At 45.3% G+C, this 23,902-nt stretch overlaps 1 protein-coding gene across 1 annotated transcript; it reads right to left on the minus strand.

The window, feature by feature from the left end:
• Positions 1 to 4,060: 4,060 nt before the first annotated feature.
• Positions 4,061 to 21,472, minus strand: PLEKHF2 (pleckstrin homology and FYVE domain containing 2). Its single transcript, XM_080938814.1, has 2 exons — positions 21,231 to 21,472; positions 4,061 to 6,643 (listed from the first exon to the last, which is right to left on the minus strand). Exon 2 carries the CDS (start codon positions 6,627 to 6,629, stop codon positions 5,880 to 5,882), a length of 750 nt encoding a protein of 249 aa, XP_080794940.1. The 5' UTR covers positions 6,630 to 6,643; positions 21,231 to 21,472; the 3' UTR covers positions 4,061 to 5,879.
• Positions 21,473 to 23,902: the final 2,430 nt, after the last annotated feature.

Genomic DNA, 23,902 nt, shown 5'->3' on the forward strand with positions numbered 1-23,902 from the left:
TTTCAAAATAAGCAAGAATTCAAATGCATGTGTGTGCAGATATATTTAAATGTTTCTTCTAGTAGTTCACCCAGCCTTTTCTGTTTGCAAATGGCACCCTATTCTGTATAGAGTTGTCATCTAATAGGCCCCGTTTCCTGTGTGTTCTAATGTGCAGAGCAGTTTCTGTTTACAGATTTTTCTGAACTACATCATTTGTTATGTTGGCTCAAACATAAACAAGACCGTATATAATCGTGGTCACCTATTTTCTGTATCGATACAAATTCTCACGTTTTCTGGAAATGTGGGTACTTCAAAGCCGTTACCATTAGCTCCTTTTCCACACCCACACTGAAAGTCCTAAGTCTCTTCCTGAAACTGCTCCAGGTCAGGGTCACCAGTGACACTAACTTCTGCCTTACTTAGATGCTAAGCTGGGCCCCTGAGGATAACCAGACACTTCTGGGACGCTGGAAAGCACTTGAGTCATAAGAAGGCAAGCCCTTGGGTACTGTGACAAACTGGGTCAAGGGACTTGGTATGAAGCAACGACTTTCAAATCCTCCTATGCAGGGACATTCGAATGGCTGAGAGGCAGGCCTCGGCATGTCTGTCCAGTGCTCTTTAGCCTGGGCAGTGCTAAAGTTGTAGTCACATCTGTCTTGTCTGTACATGCTGTTCTCTTGAAAACATTTTGCCTTCTTATTTTTTTCCCTCCTTCCCTCTCTCTCTTTCTTTCTCAGTCTGAACCGTTTGTATACACTATGATAGGCACTTCTCTTCCGGTTTCCTTCTGAACAGTTCATTCCTAAGGTCCAGCAGGTGGCCAATGCAAGGGAAGAACCCGCCCACAAGGGACCTGCGCAGGGCACAGAGCCTGCGCAGGTTGAGGAGTGTTGGAACAGGGTAACCTGGGGCCGGACGCAGAACCCTGAGAGGGGTCAGGCCCACCTGGGAGAGGAACCTACCTTGAGTTGTGAGTTAAGGCCATGCTGAGAGGGCCTCCTGAAGTGAGCATGGCAGATATAAATCCAAGATGGGGTGAGATCTTCTACATAATGGGGAGACCCAGGATCTGGTGTCAAAGGTCAGAATGAGAATGCTCAGGAACAGGAGTTGGGATGGTATGGGGTTTACACTGGGATTCTGTAAACCCCACCCCTCAGTTACCTGGCAACAGCCAGGTATGCTCCGCCCCAGTGACACTATAAAAGGGGCTGCTTGCCCCCTCCTCTCTCTCTTGCCTCTTTAGGCCTCTTGCAGCCGAGCTCTCCCCCTTTACCCCTCCTCTTTCTTTTCCCTTCCCCCCTCCCTCCACGTGCTCATGGCCATCCTCTTCTCTACTCTCTCTGCCTTTATCACCCTCTTAACTCTTCCATGACCTGAATAAACTCTATTCTGTACTATACCGTTGTGTGGCTGGTCCCTCAGGGGGAAGGGATTCCCAACACGGGCGCCCCAGAGGCATATCCCTTGCCCCCAGGCCTCGCCACACCTCCATGGGCCATATGCCCCCCACTCTCTTCATCCTTCCCAACATTGGTGCCGAAACCCGGGACGTCATCTTTTCACAACATTGGTGCCCCGTGACTTCTCCTTTCAGCGACTTTTCCTTTCATTGGTGCCCGGTCATCTTTTCCTTTCAGCCCATGAGAGGAAACTAAGGCCAAGCCTGCCCTCTAAACAGTGTCAGAGCAGGCAGCCAAGGAAGGTGGTCTTGTGTTGAAACCTGAAACTCACACGACATCGAGATCCGTGCAGAATGAATGAGAGCAGTGTCATGGGCCAGAGTCCAAAGGACGCCCAAGAAGCACAAGATGGACCCCAAGTGAGAATAAGGGGTGTGCGGGAGATAAACGGTAGGGCAGATTGGAGGATGAGCAAAGTGGGCAGGCCAACCCTGTGAGAGGCCGAGCTGTGTGGAAGAGAGCGGTTAGAGGAAGGGTTCAAGAGGCACCAAGGGAGAGTCCTGGGTACAGCCAGAGTTGAGAGAAGGCAGATGGTGGTGATGAAAGATCAGTTACATAAAGGGCAGGAACCTGGAGGCAGGAACCAGGGCAGAGGCCATGGAGGGGTGCTGCTTAAAGGGCTGTTCAGCCGCCTTCTACCGAGGTGGATCCACCCACAACAGGCTCAGTGGGCTGGGCCCTCCTCCACCAATCACTGAACAAGAAAATGTCTTCCAGCCTGCCGCCGCCGAATCTTACAGAGGCAATTTCTCGGTTAAGACTTCCTCTGCTAACTCTTAACTTGTGTCAAGTTGACATAAAACTGGCCAGCACTGTGATCGCATAGTTTAAATATCTTCTAGAAAAGGATTTATGTTTGTGTCTGCGTGAGTGTATGCCATGGGTGTTTGGCTGCCCTTGGGGGCCAGCATAGAGAAATGGGTCCCCTCAGGCACTGGTTAGCCTGGTGTGGGTGCTGGGAACCAAACCCCATGCTTCTGCTACATAGCAGGTTCAGGGAGGTAGCTTAGGCTATTCTTTAGCTATTTTTATTTTCGGGACAGAACCGTGGCTGGTTTCCCACTCACCTTCCTGACTAGGAGGGCTATATCCAGGCTCCTGACTTCTGGAGCCCCAAGAAGGCAGCATCAGTGTTAATGCAAATGTTATCTTTTTCCTATGTGTCCTATAATCCAACACATAACTTGCAACTTTTTTTTCACATTCCCTTTTCTGAGACAAGTCTTGCTAATTCAGCATGGCTGAGCGAGACTGGTTCTGATGAATCCTCCAGCCTCAGACTCCCAAGTGCCAGGATTACAGGCATGGGCCACCATAGCCAGCCCTTCCCAGGACTTTTCATGGAATTGTTTCAAGCACAAATTTAATTCTGATGAAGCTTTAATCCATTTTTTTCTTCTGTCATTATTTTGGAAACAGTCTCTTAATCTTGCCTTGGTTACCAGGGTTTCAGCCTGTTTTCTAGTGACTCTAGGGATTAGGAACTGTCTTCTAGTGAAAAAGAAAACTCATTAGCCTTCATTAGGAATTTCCAGGAAAATAAAACACTGGTGAATTTCATGAGCTTTGGAAAGACAGTGGGTAAATCACACATTTGGATGTGTGGTAGTAGGCTCAGAAGACAGAAACCTTCCATCTTCTAGAACAAGCCAAAGACAAAGCCAGTGTTAGTTAAGAACTGCATTCATCATTTGCCTTTTCTGCCCAGCTACAACTAGAAAGGACTTAGCTGCAGCTACTTCTTTAAGGACATGCAAGACACCTTGCTTTGGGTGGCTGCACCAACCAGCCTTTTTTACCACATTGTGGTTGCTCACAATGTGTTCCAGGAATGGTCATCTCATGGAGCAACTAGGCTCCTATAACCCACTACCCAACGGTAATGGAAAAAACCTTGTTGCCCTCAACCTGGAACAGAACGGCATTGGGTTGGCTGTGATGCTCACCTAAGCCTATGGAGAAACTTCTGGGTTTCTCTGACGTTCCCCTGTGTCTTGATGATGGAGGTAGAGAGCAGGAGAAATCCTCTTAGCATCTCAGAAAGCTGAATCAGAGCCCAGAGAGGCAAGCAAGATGATTCAGCAAACACAGCTGTGGCCGCAAGGTCAAGAGTCTGTAAAACTTGTGCACAGTTTTGTATTGGGTTTGAGGATCAACAAATGAAGGTTTCAAAAAAAATTTACCAAGATCTGAGAAGCAATTCTGCTAATCCTGCATCAGCACCTCCTAAAGAGCAACGAAGCTGGGGCATGGCTCAGCTGCTGGGGTGCTTTCCTGCCTAGGAGACCTCAGTTCCAGAGCCCTTACTCTGCAAACAAGGTGTCAGCCCAGCCTGCTTACTATTGAATACTCAGGATGCGGAGGCAGGAGGATCCATTCAAGGGAATTCTCAATTTGCACCTAGAGCTACTACATGTTATATAGTTTGAGGCCAGACTGGTCAAAATGAGACCTCTGTCTTTAAAAAGACAAAACCCAACTCTCCATTAGTGCCTACATGGTGGGCATTCATAGCTAATAAAGGTGAGACCATGTATAATATCTTACCCTTAGAAAAGAAAGAAATCTTCCAATTACAGTATAAAAAGCACAGGAAATAAGCTGCAAAATATTTTTATTGTAAAAACAATCAACAGAGATCGACAATGCAAATGTTATCTCAGGACATTTCCCCTTGGTTCCTGAATGCACGTTCCCACCAGCATTTCTGATTTTTCCACTCCTTTCAAAGATGCTTACTGACTACATGAATATGTTGCTTTGAAACAAACAAAAATCCATCTGACAGTAAAAGCGACCAAAACAAGCAGCAGGAACAAAGCCCCCAAGCCATGTTCTATTACGCTGTTCTCACATTTCCTACAGGGAGACGGATATAGTTCATACACTTTCAAAACAGACCAGAAAAGTAAAATTGGTACTGTAACCAGTGAAATTCCAATAACTCTTCCATTCACAAGTTACTCAACCAAACCCCAGGACATCTACAGAATTATGCAGGTTTTAAAATTTGGGGTGGGGGGCAGGTTTGAAAAGAACTCTGGAAAAAACCAAACCAACTTCCACATTTGAAAACCTGGTTACCACAGCATGCCAATGGCCAGAACGCGCACGGCATGCCCAGTGCCGTACAGTGACAGGGTCTACAGCCTAACGGCTGCCTCTAGACAAAGAAAATAACTACCAGTTCTCAAAGCAATCTCGACTCATGGTCACAATTTAGAAATAGCAACTGCTACTATTTCCATATACTGTAAAATGATTTCATAAGCAGGTTAAACATACAACTGTTTTACAAAAATAAAAACTGGGGCTTCATAAACGGTAAAATACAACACCACATGTAAATCAAGATAATTTCACATGAAAAAAAACTGATGTCTGCGGATAGGAAATCTAGTCAAACTCTGATCTCTTCTAGACCTGTGAGAACTTTCCTAATACTTTTCACTTTTGCCAGGTGGCAGTGGTGCGTGGGAGGCAAAGGCAGGTGGATTTCTGAGAATTCAAGGCCAGCCTGGTCAACAAACGGAGTTCCAGGACAAGCAGAGCCACACAGAGAAAGAAACCCTGTGTGGAAAAATAAGGGCTTCCTCAGATTTTTCCTTTTAGAAATAATGTAAAGCAAATAAAATCTTATGTAAAAACCCTAGAAGTCAAAGCTAGTGGACATGTCACTTGTGTCCCAGTGATGAGTTTCAAATCAAGGTCCTACCAGTGGCAACTGGCTAATCTTAAAAATACATGTGACCATTATAATTTGGTGCCTAAAAGATGTAAAAATATAATCACAATTATTTTATGAAAAATATGTATTCATATAAGGAGTTACCTCTAAATTTAGTTCCTGGTAGCTTTCAAATAAATATTCTTACCTACATGTATCAAACACCTGTTCTCTGCCTGTAAGAGCACAAGTGTGTTGAAATCTAAGACGGTGGAGCTGACGTCTATTTCAGTGACGATGCTGCCACAGTAAGGCACCACTTGGTATTGAGAAAAGAGAAGTAAAAAGAATTTCCAAACCATGTTCTGTCACTGGTGTCTTAACTGGCACATAGAAAGCTCGGGGAAAGCCACGGATATATCCCATCATTCTCTTGTTCCCACCATTCTGTGCTTTTAGTTTTTCCCTGTCACGGAGAAAACATAATACAGTATCTGTTAAATAACCTTTTCCAACTTACGAGAAAATCATCTAGAAATAAGGAGTAGAAAGCCAAGGCCCTATGGGATGTGTGTGCGACAGTTTGTCCCTGTCAGTGCAGGAGCAGCAGACGCAGCGCTGCTTCCTGCGGGATACATGGAGGCACAGCGGTTAGGACCTTCTCAGGCAGTTGCGGCTGAAGCAAAACTGAGAGCCAGGAACTGTACACTTCCCCCAGAGCTGATTCTCAGGCCATCAATTAAATATCTCCCAGCACGTCCTTAGTCACTGCTATCATCGTCGTCGTCGTCATCAGACGCGTCATTTAAAGCAGACTTCAACGACTGGCTATAAGAGTCTGATCTAGTCGGCTGACACGCAGCCATGTCCCCCGTGGAAAGCAGGTCATAGCAGAAGTCACAAATCCGCACAGGCTTAGAAGACTGGCTGGGAAGAAGAAATCGCTTTTCAGAGCAGGGACCACAAACGACAAAGCCACATTTGCGGCAATGGTGCCGCCGATTCACTGGTGTGAACTTTGCTTTCTGACAGCGCATACACACGGTGGCCTCAGAGTCAGGGACCCAGACAGCAGCGTGCTCACTGCTGGGCGTCTTCCCGCTTTTGGAGAGCAGGTCAGTGACACACTTACTTATGTGACTCATCCACTCCGACTTCTCCGTGGCAGTGGCGGCATAAACTGCAAACGACTTAGTCGGTGTCTTAATAAGCCACCCATTCCGCAATTCCCCTTCATCTTTGATGGAATCAATCGTGACGTTTTCCAAGGGGATGATGTGTTGTTTGTTGTATTTTTTCTTCTGGATAACAATGTTGCCGTACACAAGAATATCATTAAATAGGAAAAACTGCCTTGCTTTAGGCTTCTTCCTGCACAGCTTAGTCAATACCCCTTCGCCTATCAGCACCCGTCCAGGGATGGTCAAGGGCTGACCAGCTGCTCCAAAACAGTTCTCCACAATGCTGATGCGCCTGGTGTTTGCCTCACTGTGTGCCAGGCGATCCACCATCTTTTGCTAATAACCTTTAGGGAAAAAAAAAAAAAGAAAGAAATTAGCACACAGAAAGCAAATTCCTATAAGGGATAACAAAATGTGATCTACCAAGACATTGATTTTTCTGAAGGCAAGTAATCCTGTTTTCCCTCCCTTTGAAATAATCACTAGGCACACTGAGCTGTGCATACAACCTGTGACTCTTCTGCACAGTCCCTGCTGGCCTAGAACAGTCTTCCAGCCTCTACTCCAAGTGAGGGACTACCCTGTGGGCCACTATACCCAGCACAAGAAAAACAGGACAATTACAAACAACTCAATTCCACAAAATAATAAACCCAGTTCATGAAACTGACTCTCAATGGGATCCTGGAGAACAGAATCCCTAATGAACACTTAAAAAACATGGCTCCAGTTTTCCCACTAAGCTACACATAACTCCTGAGCCTAGGCCCAGGGGTTCTCACCTGGATTATTCCCAAAGGTTTCCCAACTGCTTCCAGCCTCCCCTCCTAACCCAGTTTGTAGGTAGTGATCTCTAAAATGCTAAATTGTTCCTGGAGTTACCTCCTTAAACTTTAAAATCTGTAACGTTTAGCATAGTGTGTAAGGACCTTAAGAACCTGGTGGGTTTTTGGTTTTAGCTGTTTTGTTTTGAGACTGGTTCTTATACTACTTAGCCCAAACTAGTCCTGAACCTGCCAGGACTACCCCAGACTACTGAGTGCTGGAACAATAGACATGTCACCACATTCAGCTACTCCTGGACTTATGTTCTCTCAACATTGAGTCACTCCTTGCCTTAAACGTGGCATCTGAAGCAGGCACTACTGTGTGTAGTGCGTTTCACTGTTATCTTCCTCACTTACAACTCCAGCTGCCTTCTTATTCATCCGTCAAGTCTTAGTCAGCATCTCTCCCCTAGCACACCTCACAGCAGTGAAGATCCATCCTCCATGTCTGTCATCCTTTACCAAAGCACTGACATCCATGCCCACCGACTGCAGTGAAACCTAAGACCATCTAAGGCCATCTATGACATCATCTAAAGCACCATCTATTCAAGATAAACAAGAGCATTTTAACAATGTTTTTAAAAACCTATTAATTCAATGATCATAGATCTAATCTCTAGATTCAATACTGACTTCTTAAGGCCCTGAATGGTGGTTAATTTCAACCACTAACCTAGTGAACCTAGTACTACTATAGTAACAACCAAACACACTGAAGAACTGAGAAGGGAAAGTTAAAGACCAACTGATGACACTGTAACCTGTGTTGGCTTCCATTAGTAGCTTATTGTAAGTCTGGTTATTCCTGAATCACAGGGAGGAGCACTGGCATGGCTGAGGACACTGAATGGACTCAAACTTTGAAGGTCTTAACTAAGTGACCAGTCCTTTCTCAGTCTCTGTCCTCTCGCCGCACTCCCTCTTGAGACTGGGTACCACAGCTCAATGGCAGGACGCTCTCCTAGGATGCACAGGCACGGGCTATACATCTAGCTATATAAGAAAAGCAATAAGTCTATAACCTTATGAAAAATATATCACGGAAGAGGGCCAGTGAGGTGGGTAAATGTGATTGCCACCAAATCTAATGACCCGAGTTTAATCCCCAGGACCCACAGGATAGGACTGAATCTGAAAAGTCCTCAGACCTCCACAAGCACACCTTGATAAGCAATGTACCTACACACATATGTACACAACCACAGTAAATGTAAAAAGTAAATTACAGAATTAAAATAACATGAAAAGTCTAACTTAATTTATAATTAAAACACTAAGATTATTTTTATCAGATAGACAAAAAGAAAAAAAAAGAAGAAAAAAAAAGAAAAAGGAAATTCCCTAAGACGAGTACTTGTGACTGATACTATAGGGCAACTGGGGCTCTTTGTACTTTACAGAAAATAGGCATAACCACCAATGATAGCCAATCAAAAGAAATTTGGGGCCAATAATGTGGCACAGAGCCTTTGCCACCAAGCTGAACAACCTGAATTCCATCTCAGGGCCCATATGAGCTGACATGTGACTTTCATGCACAGGCCCATTCACCCCCACAAATAAATAAATGTAGTAACAATAAGCTTTATCAGTGTGCTAATTAAGGTATATACAGAACATTACATAGAGCAATATTTTCAACAAGCTACAATGCATCTTAATCAAGCCCTGAGCATGGGGCAAACCTAAACAAAGCAACTGAAATACTCAAGACAAGTGGAGAGAAGTGAACGCCACTGTCCCGCACCATCTAATACACACTGTCTCAATAGACCTCAGCACTACAGGTTTAGATACTCCACTGTCCCGCACCGTCTAATACACACTGTCTCAACAGACCTCAGCACTGCAGGTTAAGATGTTCAGGTTTAAGTGCTACTGGGTAAAAGGCTCCAATTAACCATGGCACATCCTCAATAAGACATTCTAACTTAGATATAAAACATAACTAAAAGTTTATCTTAAGTATACTACAAAAGCATAATCACAGCTACTTACAAATTTATATAAAGTATTAGATAAACTTTCAGACTTCACATTCATCCAAAAAAATGTTTCTCAGACACAACATGAAAAACATGATGCAAGCAAGTTCCCTGTTCAAGAGCAAAAAGAAAACAAAATCCAGAACCAAGCAGTAACTAAGGCTAAGAACTTCCCCCACCCCACCCCTTCTTCCTCATCTCAAACTTGCTATGTACCAGAGAAGGATTTCGGGTGCTCCTGCCTTATCCAGGAGTGGTGAGTGCCTGCAATCCTAGCACTGGACAATTAGGGGAACAAGGTCAGTCTGGGCTACATGAGATCCTGTTTCCAAACAAAGGGAAAAGAAAAGCTAAACTGATAAAACTGAAGTCACCAACTCTATGGCCAAGGGAGCACCAGGCTACTCTAGGCAGAAAGGACTGAAGGCAATAACAATTTCTTAATGAGGAATACTTTTCTGAACAAAACTTCAAGCATATTAAACTATAAAGTTAAACCCTACTGTTAATGCGTGGATGTGTGTGGGTGTCAAAGGACCACTCTGAAGAGTAGGCTCTAGCCTCCCACCTTCATGTGAGTTCTAGGCTAGCACAGCAAGCACCTTTACCCACTGTGCCAGCCTGTGAGCTCTCCACCATTTAAGAATGATGCAACCTGTTTGGACATTATTAACCACTACTTGGCTACAGCAAATGACTTTCAAAATCTGTCAGTTATGCAGAAATATACTGCATATTACAAGGATACAAACACACACTCTTCAAATCTTATCTCCATTTATAATTAATTAATGATTAATTAATTAATAAAATAATATAATTAATAATTAAAATAATATCCATTATGATTAGTAAGTATGGCAGCAACCTTCTGATCCCACTGCCAGGCTGTGCCCTGTGCTGAAAAACAATGGACATGTAGAACCTGAGGCCTCTGGCTTCAAACAGACCCTTCCATTACCCTTCTCAGTCCTGAAATACTGTCCATGTCTGACATGAAAGGCAATGGACTAGAAAATACACAAAATGCTTTACACAGGTACATGCAGAGCGGGAGCACACACTAGCCACCCTGGGTGGAAGTAGAGTGGGGGGACAGTAGTGAAGAAAGTCATCAAAAGGGGCCGGTGTTACTACTAGATACCCCAAAGCTACATACTTTGGTAAACAGATCCTTTGGCTCAACCCCTAAGGCCCAAATTTACCACGAGCTCAAGCAGGCACTAAGATCCCAGACACTGGAACAACCAGGACGCAAAAGCACCCGGCTCACCCAAGGATAGAATCTACTACATCCTAAAGGGCCTTATGGGAAAAGAGGGTCACAGTGTGGTCCAATCTGATGCTGTCTGCTTTCCTTGGGGAAAGTATCACAGACTATAGAGGACTAGGAAGAAAAAACCTCCTATTCTCTGGCAGACAAGAATCTCATTTACACTGTCCCTGCATGTCTAAAGCAACTCAGTGGGTCCGCTTACCACCTGTCAAAACGTAATACTGGGGGAAGAAGCCAACCTAGAAGACAAAGGATCCTATCTGTTTACAACTGAGAGCAGACCCACCTGTCACAACTATTGTGTTAGTTCTTCCTGCTGACAATCTTTCATCTCATCCTTACTGAAACATCTCATTCCTGAGGCAGGCCTCACTGTGGAGACCTGGCCCATATGCAGCTCAGTTAAAGACATGTGGACTATGCCTGGCCAAATTCATTTTCTTACTCATACTTATGAGTTCTGATATTAATAAAGACCAGTATTCAAATTCAATGGGTTACAGTAGAAAAACAACAACAAACTATGAGCCAAAAAAGGTCTGGTTTACAAAAGACACAACAGCAGCAAACAAGCCTTCAAACAGTCAATGAGATGGGTACTTTCTGTCTTTAAAACCCTGGCCTTCCATGATAAGTGGGCTGGCTGGATTTCCCATTTACAGCAAGTCTTTACTTGCCTGAATTCACCAACACCCCTACCCATTGCCCAGGACTGGGGACTGGATTCAGGGCAAACACTCCACCACCACCAAGTCAGAGCCTGCAAACTACTGCCTCAACCACACATTTGAATGCTTGCACGGATCCTGACTTTAAGAACCCTGGGGAACAAAGCAGGCAGTATGCACAATGCTCCCCAGCAGAGAGCTCCGCTTCAGACTCCAGTGACTGCAGAAACAAAACAAAACAAAAAAGCAGAAAACTGCCTAGAATGCATCCGGTCAGGCACACGACTCACAGTTCACGTCCCCTGAAAACAATCTCTAAATGCACATCTACTTTTCACAGCACAATAAATTACTAAATAAAAGTCTACATAAAATACTGCAATACTAAAACAAGAAATACTTGACATTTGAGCAAACTAAATTTGGGTGAATTTTACTTTTTCAAACAGGAAAAGTCTATGCTTCTCTAACCTGTCCACTAAGATTTCTGTGGTGGAAACATCACTCTTAACGTGCATTGTAAAGGGATAGACGGGGCTGGAGAGATGACTCAGTGGTTAAGAGCACTGACTGCTCTTTCAGAGGCCCTGAGTTCAAATCTCAGCAACCACATGGTACCTCACAACCATCTATAACGAGATCTGATTCCCTCTTCTGGTGTGTCTGAAGACAGCTACATATATATAACAAAAAAATAAATAACTTTTTAAAAGGTGGGGGGGTGGATAGGAAGACTAGACTGCAAGTAAGAAAAAAGAAACAAACTTCTGTATTTTATGGTCAAACTTATCAATGCTTTATTTTACTAAGCTGAGAGAAAATGAAACTTCAAGATTTGAACATATTATAGAGAAACTACATTAACTTAAACGTCTCTCCTAGGATCCACATCTTCCTATTACTAAAAAGTGAGTTATTTCACAACCTAAATCATGAAAGGGGAAAAAAACCCACAAACCAATGCCTACTAGACATATATTTTTACATATTACATCTTCCATGTAGTAATGTTGGGTGAATGAAGATGGGTGGTCGCAGCTCACACCTTTAATCTCCGGAGACAGAGGCAGGTGGATCTCTGCGAATTTGAGGCCACCCTGGTCTACACAGTGAGTTCCAGGACAGCCAGCCTGTCTTGAAAAACCAATAATATTAATGATGATGATGTTAGGTGAAAATAATTTATTCTACCAAATCAACAAATAAGTAATTATAAACCAAGTCATGAAATGGCTTTTTAAAAAGCCATGTAGTAGAGTCACATTCATTTACTATCCTAACTACTAGGCCATGCTCTTTGGCCTCGACAGATTCCAGGCATGCTTGTGGTGCACATAAATCCATGCAGGTAAAGCATTCATACATATAAATGTTTACTTTTCTATAACTTCACAGCTTGATATGTTTTATGGGGTAATGGGGACACATGGTCTTTTCTGTATCTCCGGCTACCTCAAGAAATAGACTGCTGGTGTAGACCTTCAATAATGTAGCTAGGAAAGGTCACTGACCAGGAAAAATAAATAAATAACATTTCCAAGAGGGCTTTATGTCACCCATAGACCCAAATTTGGACATATGTTTATTCCAAATGGATCGGGAAGTTTCTGAAAACAAAATCGTTTCCTATAACCTGATGTCAACAGTACCAACAGCGCTTCCCTGCAAGCTCCCTTTGGCGGCTCATGTACTAGAGACAAATACTAAAAAGCTTCACATTCACTCCACTAACACAACTGGGCATGAGCAGGAGTCGGAAAGGACAGAGGTTTGCTTCAGTGTTAAGAGACGCAAAAGGATTCCCGAAGATTCCCGAAGTACTGAAGGGCAAACACACCATGCTACGCAGGACCAGAGTCACATGAAGATTTTACCCAAAGCTTAAAAACACAGAACAAGCAAGCACACTGAGCTGCTGGGTTGGTTGGTGTTTGTTTTTAAAGAGTAGAATACAGACCTCAAGTTTCTCAGGAAGTCCAAACAGTTAGTCATCCCAAATAAAGCAAGATTAACATTCTTCTACAGCAGCTATGTTTAAGAACCCTCTTTAAAAAATCTGACACCCAGGCCAAGAGAGGCAAGTCAATGAATCCTTAACTAGTGCTCAAAGCTTTTCACACCAAACTCTGGCCTCTTTTAGTCTTTCTTTCCCATCATTCCATGTCTCTGTTGAACATCAAACCAGACTGTCAGTAGCAAAGTGCTCTGGGCTTCCTTCCCCATCTCTAAACTCAGCTGGAGGATACATCCATCTCTAGTTTCGAACTCTCACCAGTCCTGGGGGGAGGTACTCAGACCAAAGCCTAGCGGACAAACATGGTTTCACCTTCAGTCTCCATACCACTTAGAACACAGTTTATTACAGGTTCCAGTAGCATTTGGATGCATGTTTATTCCAAATGGATTTGGGAGTTCCTGAAAACAAAAACACTGCAAACCTGCTGCACTGTGCAGACCAGCCTATACAGAGCTCAACATGGTTAGCAGTTACAGTGACAGCAGCTTCTCAATCTGGAGTCTGCTAAAAACCAACTACATCTTTAAAGCCTGCAAATCTTCAAAGAAAACAGGAACTGGATCCAGATTTCAGACTGAGAAGCAAATGCAATCTAACCACATCTAATTATGCATTCTAAACACCGTGCATGGACGGTCCTCAAAGTCACCATAACCTGAGTTCTTCTTTCCAAAAAAGCCCAGCTGTTTTGTCAATACAAAAATGATAATACAAGCAATTTAACCATCAACAGATTCAGACGAAAGTGCCCAAGAACAGCAGCAGAGCCCTGGCAGCTCAGAGGGCACTGAGCAAGCCCGCGGAGCTGGGGAAGCCATCCCGGCCTCCTCAGCACACCCAACACTTAGTATGATCCACAACCCTTGTAATTCGCTCACTGTATATTTGGTAGGAAAAAAACAAATGAACAAGACACAGGCAGTGAAGGATTTACATTCACCTTAGAGCATAATCGGTTAAGTATTGTAATAAACAATCAACAAAGCAGGAAGCAGGAAATGAGAGAGAATGTGAGGCACACAGAATTTACCATCCTAACATTTAAAAGAACGAATGAAATTTCAACTGGAAGTAGACACAAACAAAATGAAAACAAAACCCACTGAGTAAAAGCACAAAACTCTGAAGTAAAAAGTAGTTCTGCTTCCTTGAGCTCCCTGCGTACAGCTGCAGAGGATTTGGGGAGTTACTCAAGTCAGAGAAAAGAGAAGAAGACAAGGTGTCTGACCACACACCACCTCCGTTCCCGGGACTTCCTTCTTCAGCTTCAGAAGGACTAGCCTGATTTCATCTAGTCTTCCCTAAAATAGCCTTGCAGACAATGGAAGACAGTGCTTTTAGAGGAAGAGACTGAAAGCAGGATCTAAGAGCTGAGTGTGAGGACTCAGGCCTACAGTCCACCACGGAAGCTGAAGGAAGCAGGAAAATGCCTCTAAGTTCCAGGCCAGTCTGGGCCACGTGAGCCTGAGGGCCTGTGCTAGAGTAAGGGCTGGGAGTGAGATGGGGCACGCACGACTAGCGGAAACTAGCACATGGCTCAGAAGCAGTGTCCACAGTGAACAGTGCACACGGAGCACGGGAGGCAAGGGGGCAGGTATAAAAAGATCCCTGTGTTTTCAATGTAAGTAATGTGGAAGCAAATAAAACCAGAGGTAACTGTCAGGTGCGTCTATAAGAGAATGGAAATCATTTACAAAGGAAAAAAAAATGGCTGACATGGTGGCACATATCTTTAGTTCAAGCATTCAAGAGTCAGATACAGGTGGATTCCTGTGAGTTCAAGGCCAGCCAGGGCTACATATTTAAGGTCCTGTCTCAAAATAACCCCCCCAAAAGCCAGTAAGAAAGGGATCTGGTACTCCTGCAATGTACTAGAAAAAGAAAAAGAAAATCTCTGCACTTAAAGTCTAAACAGCAGAGCAGCAAGGAACCAGCAGACAACACAAAGACACCAGAGAACACACAAAGACAGACTCAGGTCTAAAAGCTGAGCTGTGAAAATTCTGATTATCTAGATATCTAGGCCCAAATCTTGAAACACAAGTAGATTCTCCTCCAAGATCTAGCACTTCACTAGCCTGGGGCTACGTTTCCTGTACCAGGCATATTTTCTCTCCCAGTTCAGCGGGCTGTAAGTCCCATTGGAGAGTGCTGGCTACCGTGAAGGCATGCACGCCTCTAGTGCACTCTCGGGGTTATTGTGCCACACTGGCTGCTGTGTTCAGAGGCATAATGACTGGGTAGGACTGTTGGCTGCCTCCTTCTCTTGGAAGCTTTCGTAGTGCCTTCTGGTACCAATCTAAGGGAGGAGGCCCTCAGGTCAGATCCAGCTCAGGTCCCTCTGGGTTCTGTGTCAAAGTGCATGGTGTCATCAGCAAAAGGGGCTTCTACCTCAGGGAGGGAACCACGGGAAGTAGAGAGCCTGTATTGTTTTGGGAGTCTCCTCAACCCAGACCAACAATTCAAAACATGGCTTGTCATGCCTGCTGCTGGGTTGTTACTGACCCTTTACTGAACCAGCTTGACTCCTGAATGCATTTTAGATCTTTACTCGAACACCCACTGCTAAGTGTACTTCTCACCCCTCATTAAAGAGACTGAGACCATTAGAGAAATCCACAACCAATCAAAATGCAGGGAACAAGACATCACAGTACAGTGCCCAGCCCCAAGGGACACATCTTTAAGACAATTCCTACACCTAAGACTTATTTATGGAGGGTTGAACAGAACAAAGGACTGAAAGAATGTAAGAGCCAGAGAATAGGTTTCCCATGAGACTATGTCTACTAGAAATGTCAGAGAAGTGCACTCCTAAAATCTCATCAACATGGCTTCATGAACACGACTTGAACAGTGACAGCAGTGGACATGCTAAGATGGAAGGGGAAAGTTCCAGGGTGTCAATTCTATTCAGAGAGCTACAGGCAACAAGAATGCCGAGAGCCGGAAAAATGTTCTTCCCCAGGGAAGAACCACCTCATCAGCTAACCAATCACACACAGGTAAGATTACACAGGCTAAGCAGCTTTTAATCATGTATTCAGAAGCATGGATGAATAGATGAATGGATGGATGGATGGATGGATGGATGGATGGATGGATGGATGGATGGATAAATGGATGGTTGGATGACCGGAACAGAAAGAGGCTACAAATATGAGAATAAGGGTGGTGTGAAGGAGAGGGAAGGAATAACATAATTATAATTTCAAAATATTGAAAGTCTTATTTAAAGCAACAGGTTAAACTGTTTGGGAGAGTGGACGATGGCACTATGTCTACCCCAGGAAAAGAGACAATTAAGCCCAGGCTTCGGGAAGGAAGCAATCAGGAAGTGCAATAGTGAAATACTGGTTTAAAATATTAATTTTACATGTTTGAGTGTGTGTGGGTGTATGTATACTCAAGAGTGCACACGTGTGTGTTTACCAGGGAACAAGTGCAGATCAGAGATAATTTGCAAAAACTGTTTCTCTCTTCCCCCTAGGTTCTAGGAATCGAACAAGTATCGATCATTAGGGCCTAATGGTAATAGAACTCACCTCTTAATCATCTCGCTATTGAAAGAACATTAACCTTGGTGAAATAAGTAGGTGATGAGCAGCAAAAGAAAGCATCAGACTGAAGCTGGGTGCCGTGGCACATGCCCAGGATCCCACATTTGGGAAAATGGAGGCAGAAGGATGTTTGAGTGCAAGGCTACCTACAGCTACATAGTAAGAGAGGCCTTCCGGCTACAAACAAGCTGCTCCTGGAGAGGGCCTAGGTTCAGTTTTAAGCATGGCTATTAGGTGGTTCTCAATCACCTGTAACTCCAGTTCCAGGAAACCCAGCACCCTCTCTGGCCTCCATAGGCACCTGCATGTCCACACAAATACACAGAGTTAAAAATGAAATTTAAGAATAGACAAAACCAGGTAATTTAGGACTGGAGAATTTAGATGTGAATATACAGGCAATGGGAACCAAAGGGCTTTTTAAAATAGGAACAGTACACAGAACTGAAGAGAATATGGAGACACAGACTGAAAGCCAAGAGAACAGGAGTGTACTGCAGGAGTCTCCAAATGAACGTCATCGACGTCCATTAGACACGTGCATGAACACATCATCACAGTTAAACCCAGCGCTCTGTAAAGTCATTTTCGATCAGTAACAAAAGCATAAAGAACCATGTGGAACAGAAATGAAAAGGGGAGGGGCTCAAGAGCAGTAGATACAATTAGTCAGGAACTGACTGGAGACCCATGAAACCAGAGAAAGCCTAAGACCTGACGTGGTTTAGGTGCTGCAGGAGGAGGTGGTTCGACTCATTTACCTTGAAGTCCTTCAGAGAACCCTCGGGGCAATCACTTGGTCCCCAGCACCAGACACGCCAGCATAAGCAGGATCCCAGAACAGAGGGAGATTCAGTTGTCACCCGTGAGATGTTGGCTGCTGCGTGGGAAACTCAGTAAGATGACACTGTGTGCCAAGCACTTTCACAAACATCTTAGTGAATCTTCACCACTTTCTGAAGCACACGTGTGTGTCTCTTACAAACGACTCCAGTGAGCCTGGAGAATGAAGAGCCTTGTTCAAGAATGGCGCTAAGACAGCAGCGAGGGCCAGGACTCAGATGACTTGTTCCAGTCTCCCTTGCATCACGTTACTACTGTGCTCCCAGCAACTATTAAAATGCCTTCTCTTCTCTTCTCAGGTACTCCTCACATGGTACACCCCACTTTGTGGTCCATAGATTGTCTATGCCACCTACAATGGTGGCAACACACCTGTGACTCCACCACTGCGGAAGCCTAACATGGAGAATTTGAGGTCACCAAAAAGAAAAACAACACTAACAAAAAAATGTACCAGGTGCAGGGGGGAAGGTCTAGGGACAGGAAGATCGGGAGCCTAGGGTTATCCTTAACTACACACAGTGTAGAGGCCAGCCTAGGCTACCTGAAACTCTGCCTCAAAAAACAGACTGAGAAAGGCTTATGTGAGGACATGAAATAAGTCCAGTTTACAGCCCACAAAACTGCAAACACCTTAACCTAGAAAAGCAAAAGCACAGCTGGGCGTGGTGACAGACCTTTAATCCCAGCACTCGGGACACAGAGATAGGCAGATCTGACTTAGAGGCCACCTGGGCTAAAGAGCAAGTTCCAGGACAGCCAGGGCTACAGAGAAACCCTGTAGCAGGAAGAGAAGGAAGGAAGGAAAAAAGGAAGGAAGGAAGGAAGGAAGGAAGGAAGGAAGGAAGGAAGGAAGGGAGGGAGGGAGGGAAGGAGGGAGGGAAGGAGGGAGAGAGGGAGGGAAGTATTTACTCACTAGTGAGGAATATCAACATCAATAGAAAATCAGGTTTTATTTGATTCTCATTGAGCTCTTAAAGGAAATTCTAAGACAATTATGACAAAACCACAACACACAGTTTAATTAAACACCTATACACAAACATAACCCTCTCATTCCCAGGCATTAATATTCCATCAAGGGCAAAAAATTCAAGCACATTTTAAACTAATTTTCTCTCATGCTCTTGTCCACCCATTGCTTCTCTTTATCGCAATTACCCATCAGTCCACTCTATGCCTGGAAATTTCATAAATATCCAAGTCTCTGTGTCCATACCAAAATTCAGTCACCAAAGTTAATTATCTCTAAAAAGAAAGTTGAAGCACCTCATCAAGACTGAATGGAGTCCGTGGCTCGTGGAGACTTAACCGTCCCACGGGTGTGCAGGTCAGTCAGTTCATAGAGACTCTTTACAAGGAATGCAGTCAAGCCTCCCCTGAGCATCTGCTGCATTCGTTTTGCTGAAGGACAAGCATGGGACCTCACGTGATGTCTGCTGTCAAGGGCCGGCCATTACTGACCTATGGTACTTGTAGGCCATGGGGGGTGAGAACTGAATCCTCAGGAAGAGGAAGCAAGACTGCACAGTGGGCAGTGCACAGTGGGCAGAAAAGCTTCAGAGAGGACAGGTTTAAGAGTTGTTTTGGTTTTGAGACCTGGTATCGCCACGAATCCCAGATCAAACTCTCAGCAATTCGGCCCCAGCCCCAGAGTGCTGGGCTGACAGGCATGGTCCGCTACACACCCAGCTTCCACAAAAAGTTTAAGAAAAAACTCAGCATCATACCCTTTCATTATCAGCTCTTTAACAGCTGGCTATGCTAAAACCCCAACTAGAAGGATAAGTGATAAAAAGAAGAAACAAGGTGGGCAGAGACTGCCCCCAAGGATGAGTTACGCCACCCTCTAGAGACAGATGGCTGCAGAATATCAGCTGACTGCTAAGATTTGTGCTATCAGACTAGTAACTTCTTTCTCATAAGTAAATTATATATATATACACATATACACACATATATGAACTGACCTGACAAGGTAACAATTTAAAGAAAAAAATTTAATTTTTTTTATTTTTAAAGAACTAAGAAAGCTGACATATCTAAGAAAGTACTTTTACCTCCTAAAGACTAGAAGGAGATGGCTCCGTGGGTTAAGGCACTGAGGCCAGGCCAGGCCTGACAGCCTCGGCTCTATTCATTGGGGCAGAAGGTGAAAGGAGAGAAGGGACTCCCAAAAGTTATTATCCCTTTGACCTCCACAGTTGAGCCAGGTGCCCACACAAATGTACACTCGCACACAGACAATACATAAAATTAAAAAGGGGGGTCAGAACAGTGGCTCAGAAAGCAGCTTGCTCCCAGCCTGACCTCCGGTCCATCTCCACAACTCACGTGGTAGAGAAGAAACTCAGGAAATTTGTCCTCTGACCTTTCTACGTGAGGTCTGGGACTGAGTGCCTCCCCCTTCCCCGCGCAGATGTATGATTTTTTTAAAAATTAAAGAGTAAAAAAGGACATCCTCCAGGGCCTGTTTACTGCTTTTGATTTGTTGAGAGCCTTCTCAGACCATTTAACATGATTTTAAAGCCATCTTTATTTCTTTAAGGGTATTTATTTACTAGGCTACTTCGTGCTGTACACCAGTTTCATTTGGGGGCTGGGGGACTCGATTATCAAGAGCTTTCCAAATAAGCAACTTAATACCATTCGCCTCTCAAAGCTTCATGACCCACGGTGATTAAAAATAGCCTGTTAATTCTGAATTAACCTGAGCCCTCCCACCCCTTAAGCTACTAAATAAATACGGGCTCAAAACTTGTGCACCTTTAAGGAACCAAAAGGAAAAAGAAGAAAGAAACTGAAACGTCAAGATCACTTCACCCTATACTGTTTGCAGTGGTTGCCTGGTTTAGAGGGCTTATTTCTGACAGGCTCACTCGGTAGCCAAGGCAAGCCTTGAACTCGCAGAGATGCGGCCGGGAGCCTGCGGAGTGCTCAGAAAACTCGCCTGAGCCAGCACACTGGACTATTTCACTCTAGTCTTATGACAACACGTGCCTTAACGTTTCAACTAAACGATCAGCTCTAAATGTTTCTTTAACGAGTCTCTTAGGCAACGTATTAAAACATAACAAAGAAGGCATTTACCAACTTAATGTACTTGGGAGTCTGAATTTCTGCTTAGGTGTACGTAACCTGGATTCTATTCGTTTCCACTGTACACTCAAAACAACTTACTGCTTTAACATTCTAGGAGTATACAAGGCTACTCGAACAACTTGGGGAAGCAGCTCTCGGCCTTTAATAACATTTAAAAAAAAAAAAAACTCGGCAAAAGATCATAAAACTTAAAACAAACAAACCTCCAAATAGCGTATAAGCCACTGCTCCAATCAGAGCCAATTTGTGCGGTGCCATTTTCATACAAAGTCATATATAAAAACACACTGCTGGAGTCACAGCGTGCCCCTGACGCCCAGACCCTGCAAAGTTTTCAGACCGCACGATCCGGGGACGCGAGGCCGGACGCCCCACAACTTCGGGGTCGGGGGCGACGCCAGCTCCAGTCCCCAGTCGCCGTTCCCTGTCCCAGCCCTAGGCGGCTCCAGCCCGAGCGCCCGCCCGGAGGGGAGCCGCCCGGGCGCCCCGTTTCCCACAGACCCCAACATGGCGTCGGCCGCCGCCGCCCGCGCCAACACCTCCCGGCGCCACAGCCGGCCCGGGCCCGCGGGGACAGGCGCCCGCAAACTTTCGCTTCTCCCTCCCCGGCCCGCCGCCGCCCCGTGCGTCCCGACCCCCATGGCACCTACCCGCCGGGCGCGGGCGGCGGCGCCGAGGGGGCGACTCCTCCTCCTCCTCCTGGTCGCCGACTCCGGGCGCGGACTCTGCCTGCTCCCCAGTCCCAGCCTCGCAGGATGCGTGGGGCCCCGCGAGGCCGGCGCGATCGCGACACGGCGGGCGCGGCCGCTCGCAGGTGACTTCACCGCCCCTCCGGTCGGACCCGACAACGGCCGCCCCGGCTGGCTTCCCTCCTGCGCGCGCACCGGCGCGCTCCCGCCCAAGCGCCAAACACGGGCACGAGCACAGCGGCCCTGCCCTTTCTTCCCGGTTTTCCCTCGCCCCGCCCCTCTCCAGGCCCCGCCCCTCCATCCCCACGCGACCGCACGAGGGGCGGGGTCTTCAGTGAAGGCCACACCCACCGAGGGTCCCTCCCCGGGCCGGGTGGAGGGACGCGCTCCTCTGCAGAGAGGTGACGCGCACAGAAGCCGGCTGAGGCAATCTTGCGTCGCCTGACCTGACTTTCCTGACTCGGACTCGTCTTGGGAAAGGGATCTTAAGCTGTTCGCGAAGTTCTCTGGAAGAATGGGCGGAAGCCGCCTCCACGCCTCCCCAAGGAACAGGAAAGGCTTTGCGTCTTGCCACCCAAACGCGCCTGCCAGCCCCGCCCGGCTCGCCCGTGCCTCGGAGCACCTGCTGTCGCTTTCTCCCGAGCCTGGGGTCTGTGCTTACCGCCCTCTTGCCCTGCTGGCTTCTGTGTAACCAAGAACTCTGCTCTTCTCCAAACTTCCCTGGCGCCTGGGTCTCAGCCAACTGCTGAGGTTCAGTACCTGAACCCCGAGCTAAGATAACTCTGAGTTAGTTGAGCGTTTACTTGGCGCTGCGGAGAGATAGCAGAAGCATCTAGGCCGGCGGGGTTGCCAAGTCACACCATTTAAACAGAGAAGGGGTAAAAAAAGGTTAGAGTAAGTTTTATTATTTCGGGGATTTTTTTTAACCTCTTGTTGAGCAGTTCGTCGCCTAAGACCATCGGAGAACACAGATATTTACGTTATAATTCATAACAGCAAAATTACAGTTATGAAGTAGTAACACAAATAATTTTATGGTGGGGATCACAATACGAGGAGCTGTATTAAAGCATTAAGACTGAGAGCCAGTTGTATTCGTGGGTCCACTAACCAACCATTCTATCTATAAATGAGCGTGCAGTGGAGAAGGGGGGAGATCTGTTGGTTTTCTTCTTGCTCTTGTGCCTGGAATTCTTTTAAGTTCTTCCCATCCTCCCCCCCCCCCCCCGTTTCAGTGTCTGCAACAAACACTGCCCTCCCTACCAATACACTTATTTAACTTAGAGTACGAAGAGGCAAGCCAGGCTATCTGTGCAACTCAAAGTCTCGGCTTTGCCACCAATTGTAATACCCATCTCCTTGGACATAGTTACCCTTAGTTCCTTCGTGTGTAAAACTGGGATAATAAAAGAGTACCTCAATGAGTCATTGGATGAATCAATATTTGTAACATGGGAAGCACAAGTTAAGTGCTATGTAAGAATGATGAAAATTATTAAACATACTGGATTAGTCAGGGGTCTCTAGTCACAGAATTTATGGGTAGTCTCTTATTATGATGACTTACGGTCTAGTCCAACGCCCCAACGATGGTCAGCAGCTGCTGTGAATGGAAGTCTAAGAACCTAGCAGTTGCTCAGTCCCACGAAGCAGGCAAAGAAGAGTCGGTCTTCCTTCTTCCAATGTCCTTATACAGGTCTCCAGCAGAAGGTGTGTCCCAGATTAAAGGTGTGTGCTATCATGCCTGGATCTGGGACTTGCTTTGTCCCAGATGACCTTGAGCTCAGAGATCTCCTTTTCTCCTGGAATTCATGGCCACTATGCCTCAAGATCTCCATGCCAAGATCTAGGTCAAAAACTTGTATCTCCCAGCCTCAAGATCAGGATCACAGGTGAGCCTTTCAATTCTGGATTGTGGTTTATTCCATATGTAGTCAAGTTAACAACCAGAAATAGCGACTACAATCTACCCCTTGTCAACTTGACACAAATATCTCATGTCCACATGAAACAAAAATAAAGTCATGAATATGCCTAACATGATATAACTATTCTGTGTACAATCGCAAACACACTTGTAAATTTACAATGGAGCAATGGCCCTTGGGAGCATTATTTTAGTATCTCGACTTAAGTACCAATTGATGTTAAAGAAATTGGAAGAAAGACAAATATGTTCTTAACAAAATAAAACAGAAGCATTCATATTACTTTATAATCCTCGTTTCTGCAACTGGTTACTCGGCCTTAGCTGCTATTTATAACTACCTTCCTCTGCTACCCATTCTGTATTTCCTCCAGCCGCTGCAAGCACCTCAGCAGGTCTTGGCTCTTTTCCTAGAGGAGTGACCCACACCTTCATTCCTGATGGTTCTGTGTTCTTTGGATCAGGCTGTTGTAGTTTCCCATTGACTTTAATCACAGGACATGGTAGTACTAAGAGACGTCCTAAGGGATCTCCTGCATTTCAGACATAATCCTTCTTACCTCCATTGTGGAGAGGCAATCCAATTTCTCCATAGTAATCTGGATCTATTACCCCTCCTAACCGTTATTCCTTTCTTACCCTGTTGGTTTAACGGCATTAGAAACCCAACATGACCAGAGGAAGTCTGAGCTTCCAGTTCAATGGG

The sequence above is a fragment of the Micromys minutus genome, assembly GCF_963924665.1.
Source record: "Micromys minutus genome assembly, chromosome: 26".
In the NCBI taxonomy this organism is placed as follows: Eukaryota; Metazoa; Chordata; class Mammalia; order Rodentia; family Muridae; genus Micromys; species Micromys minutus.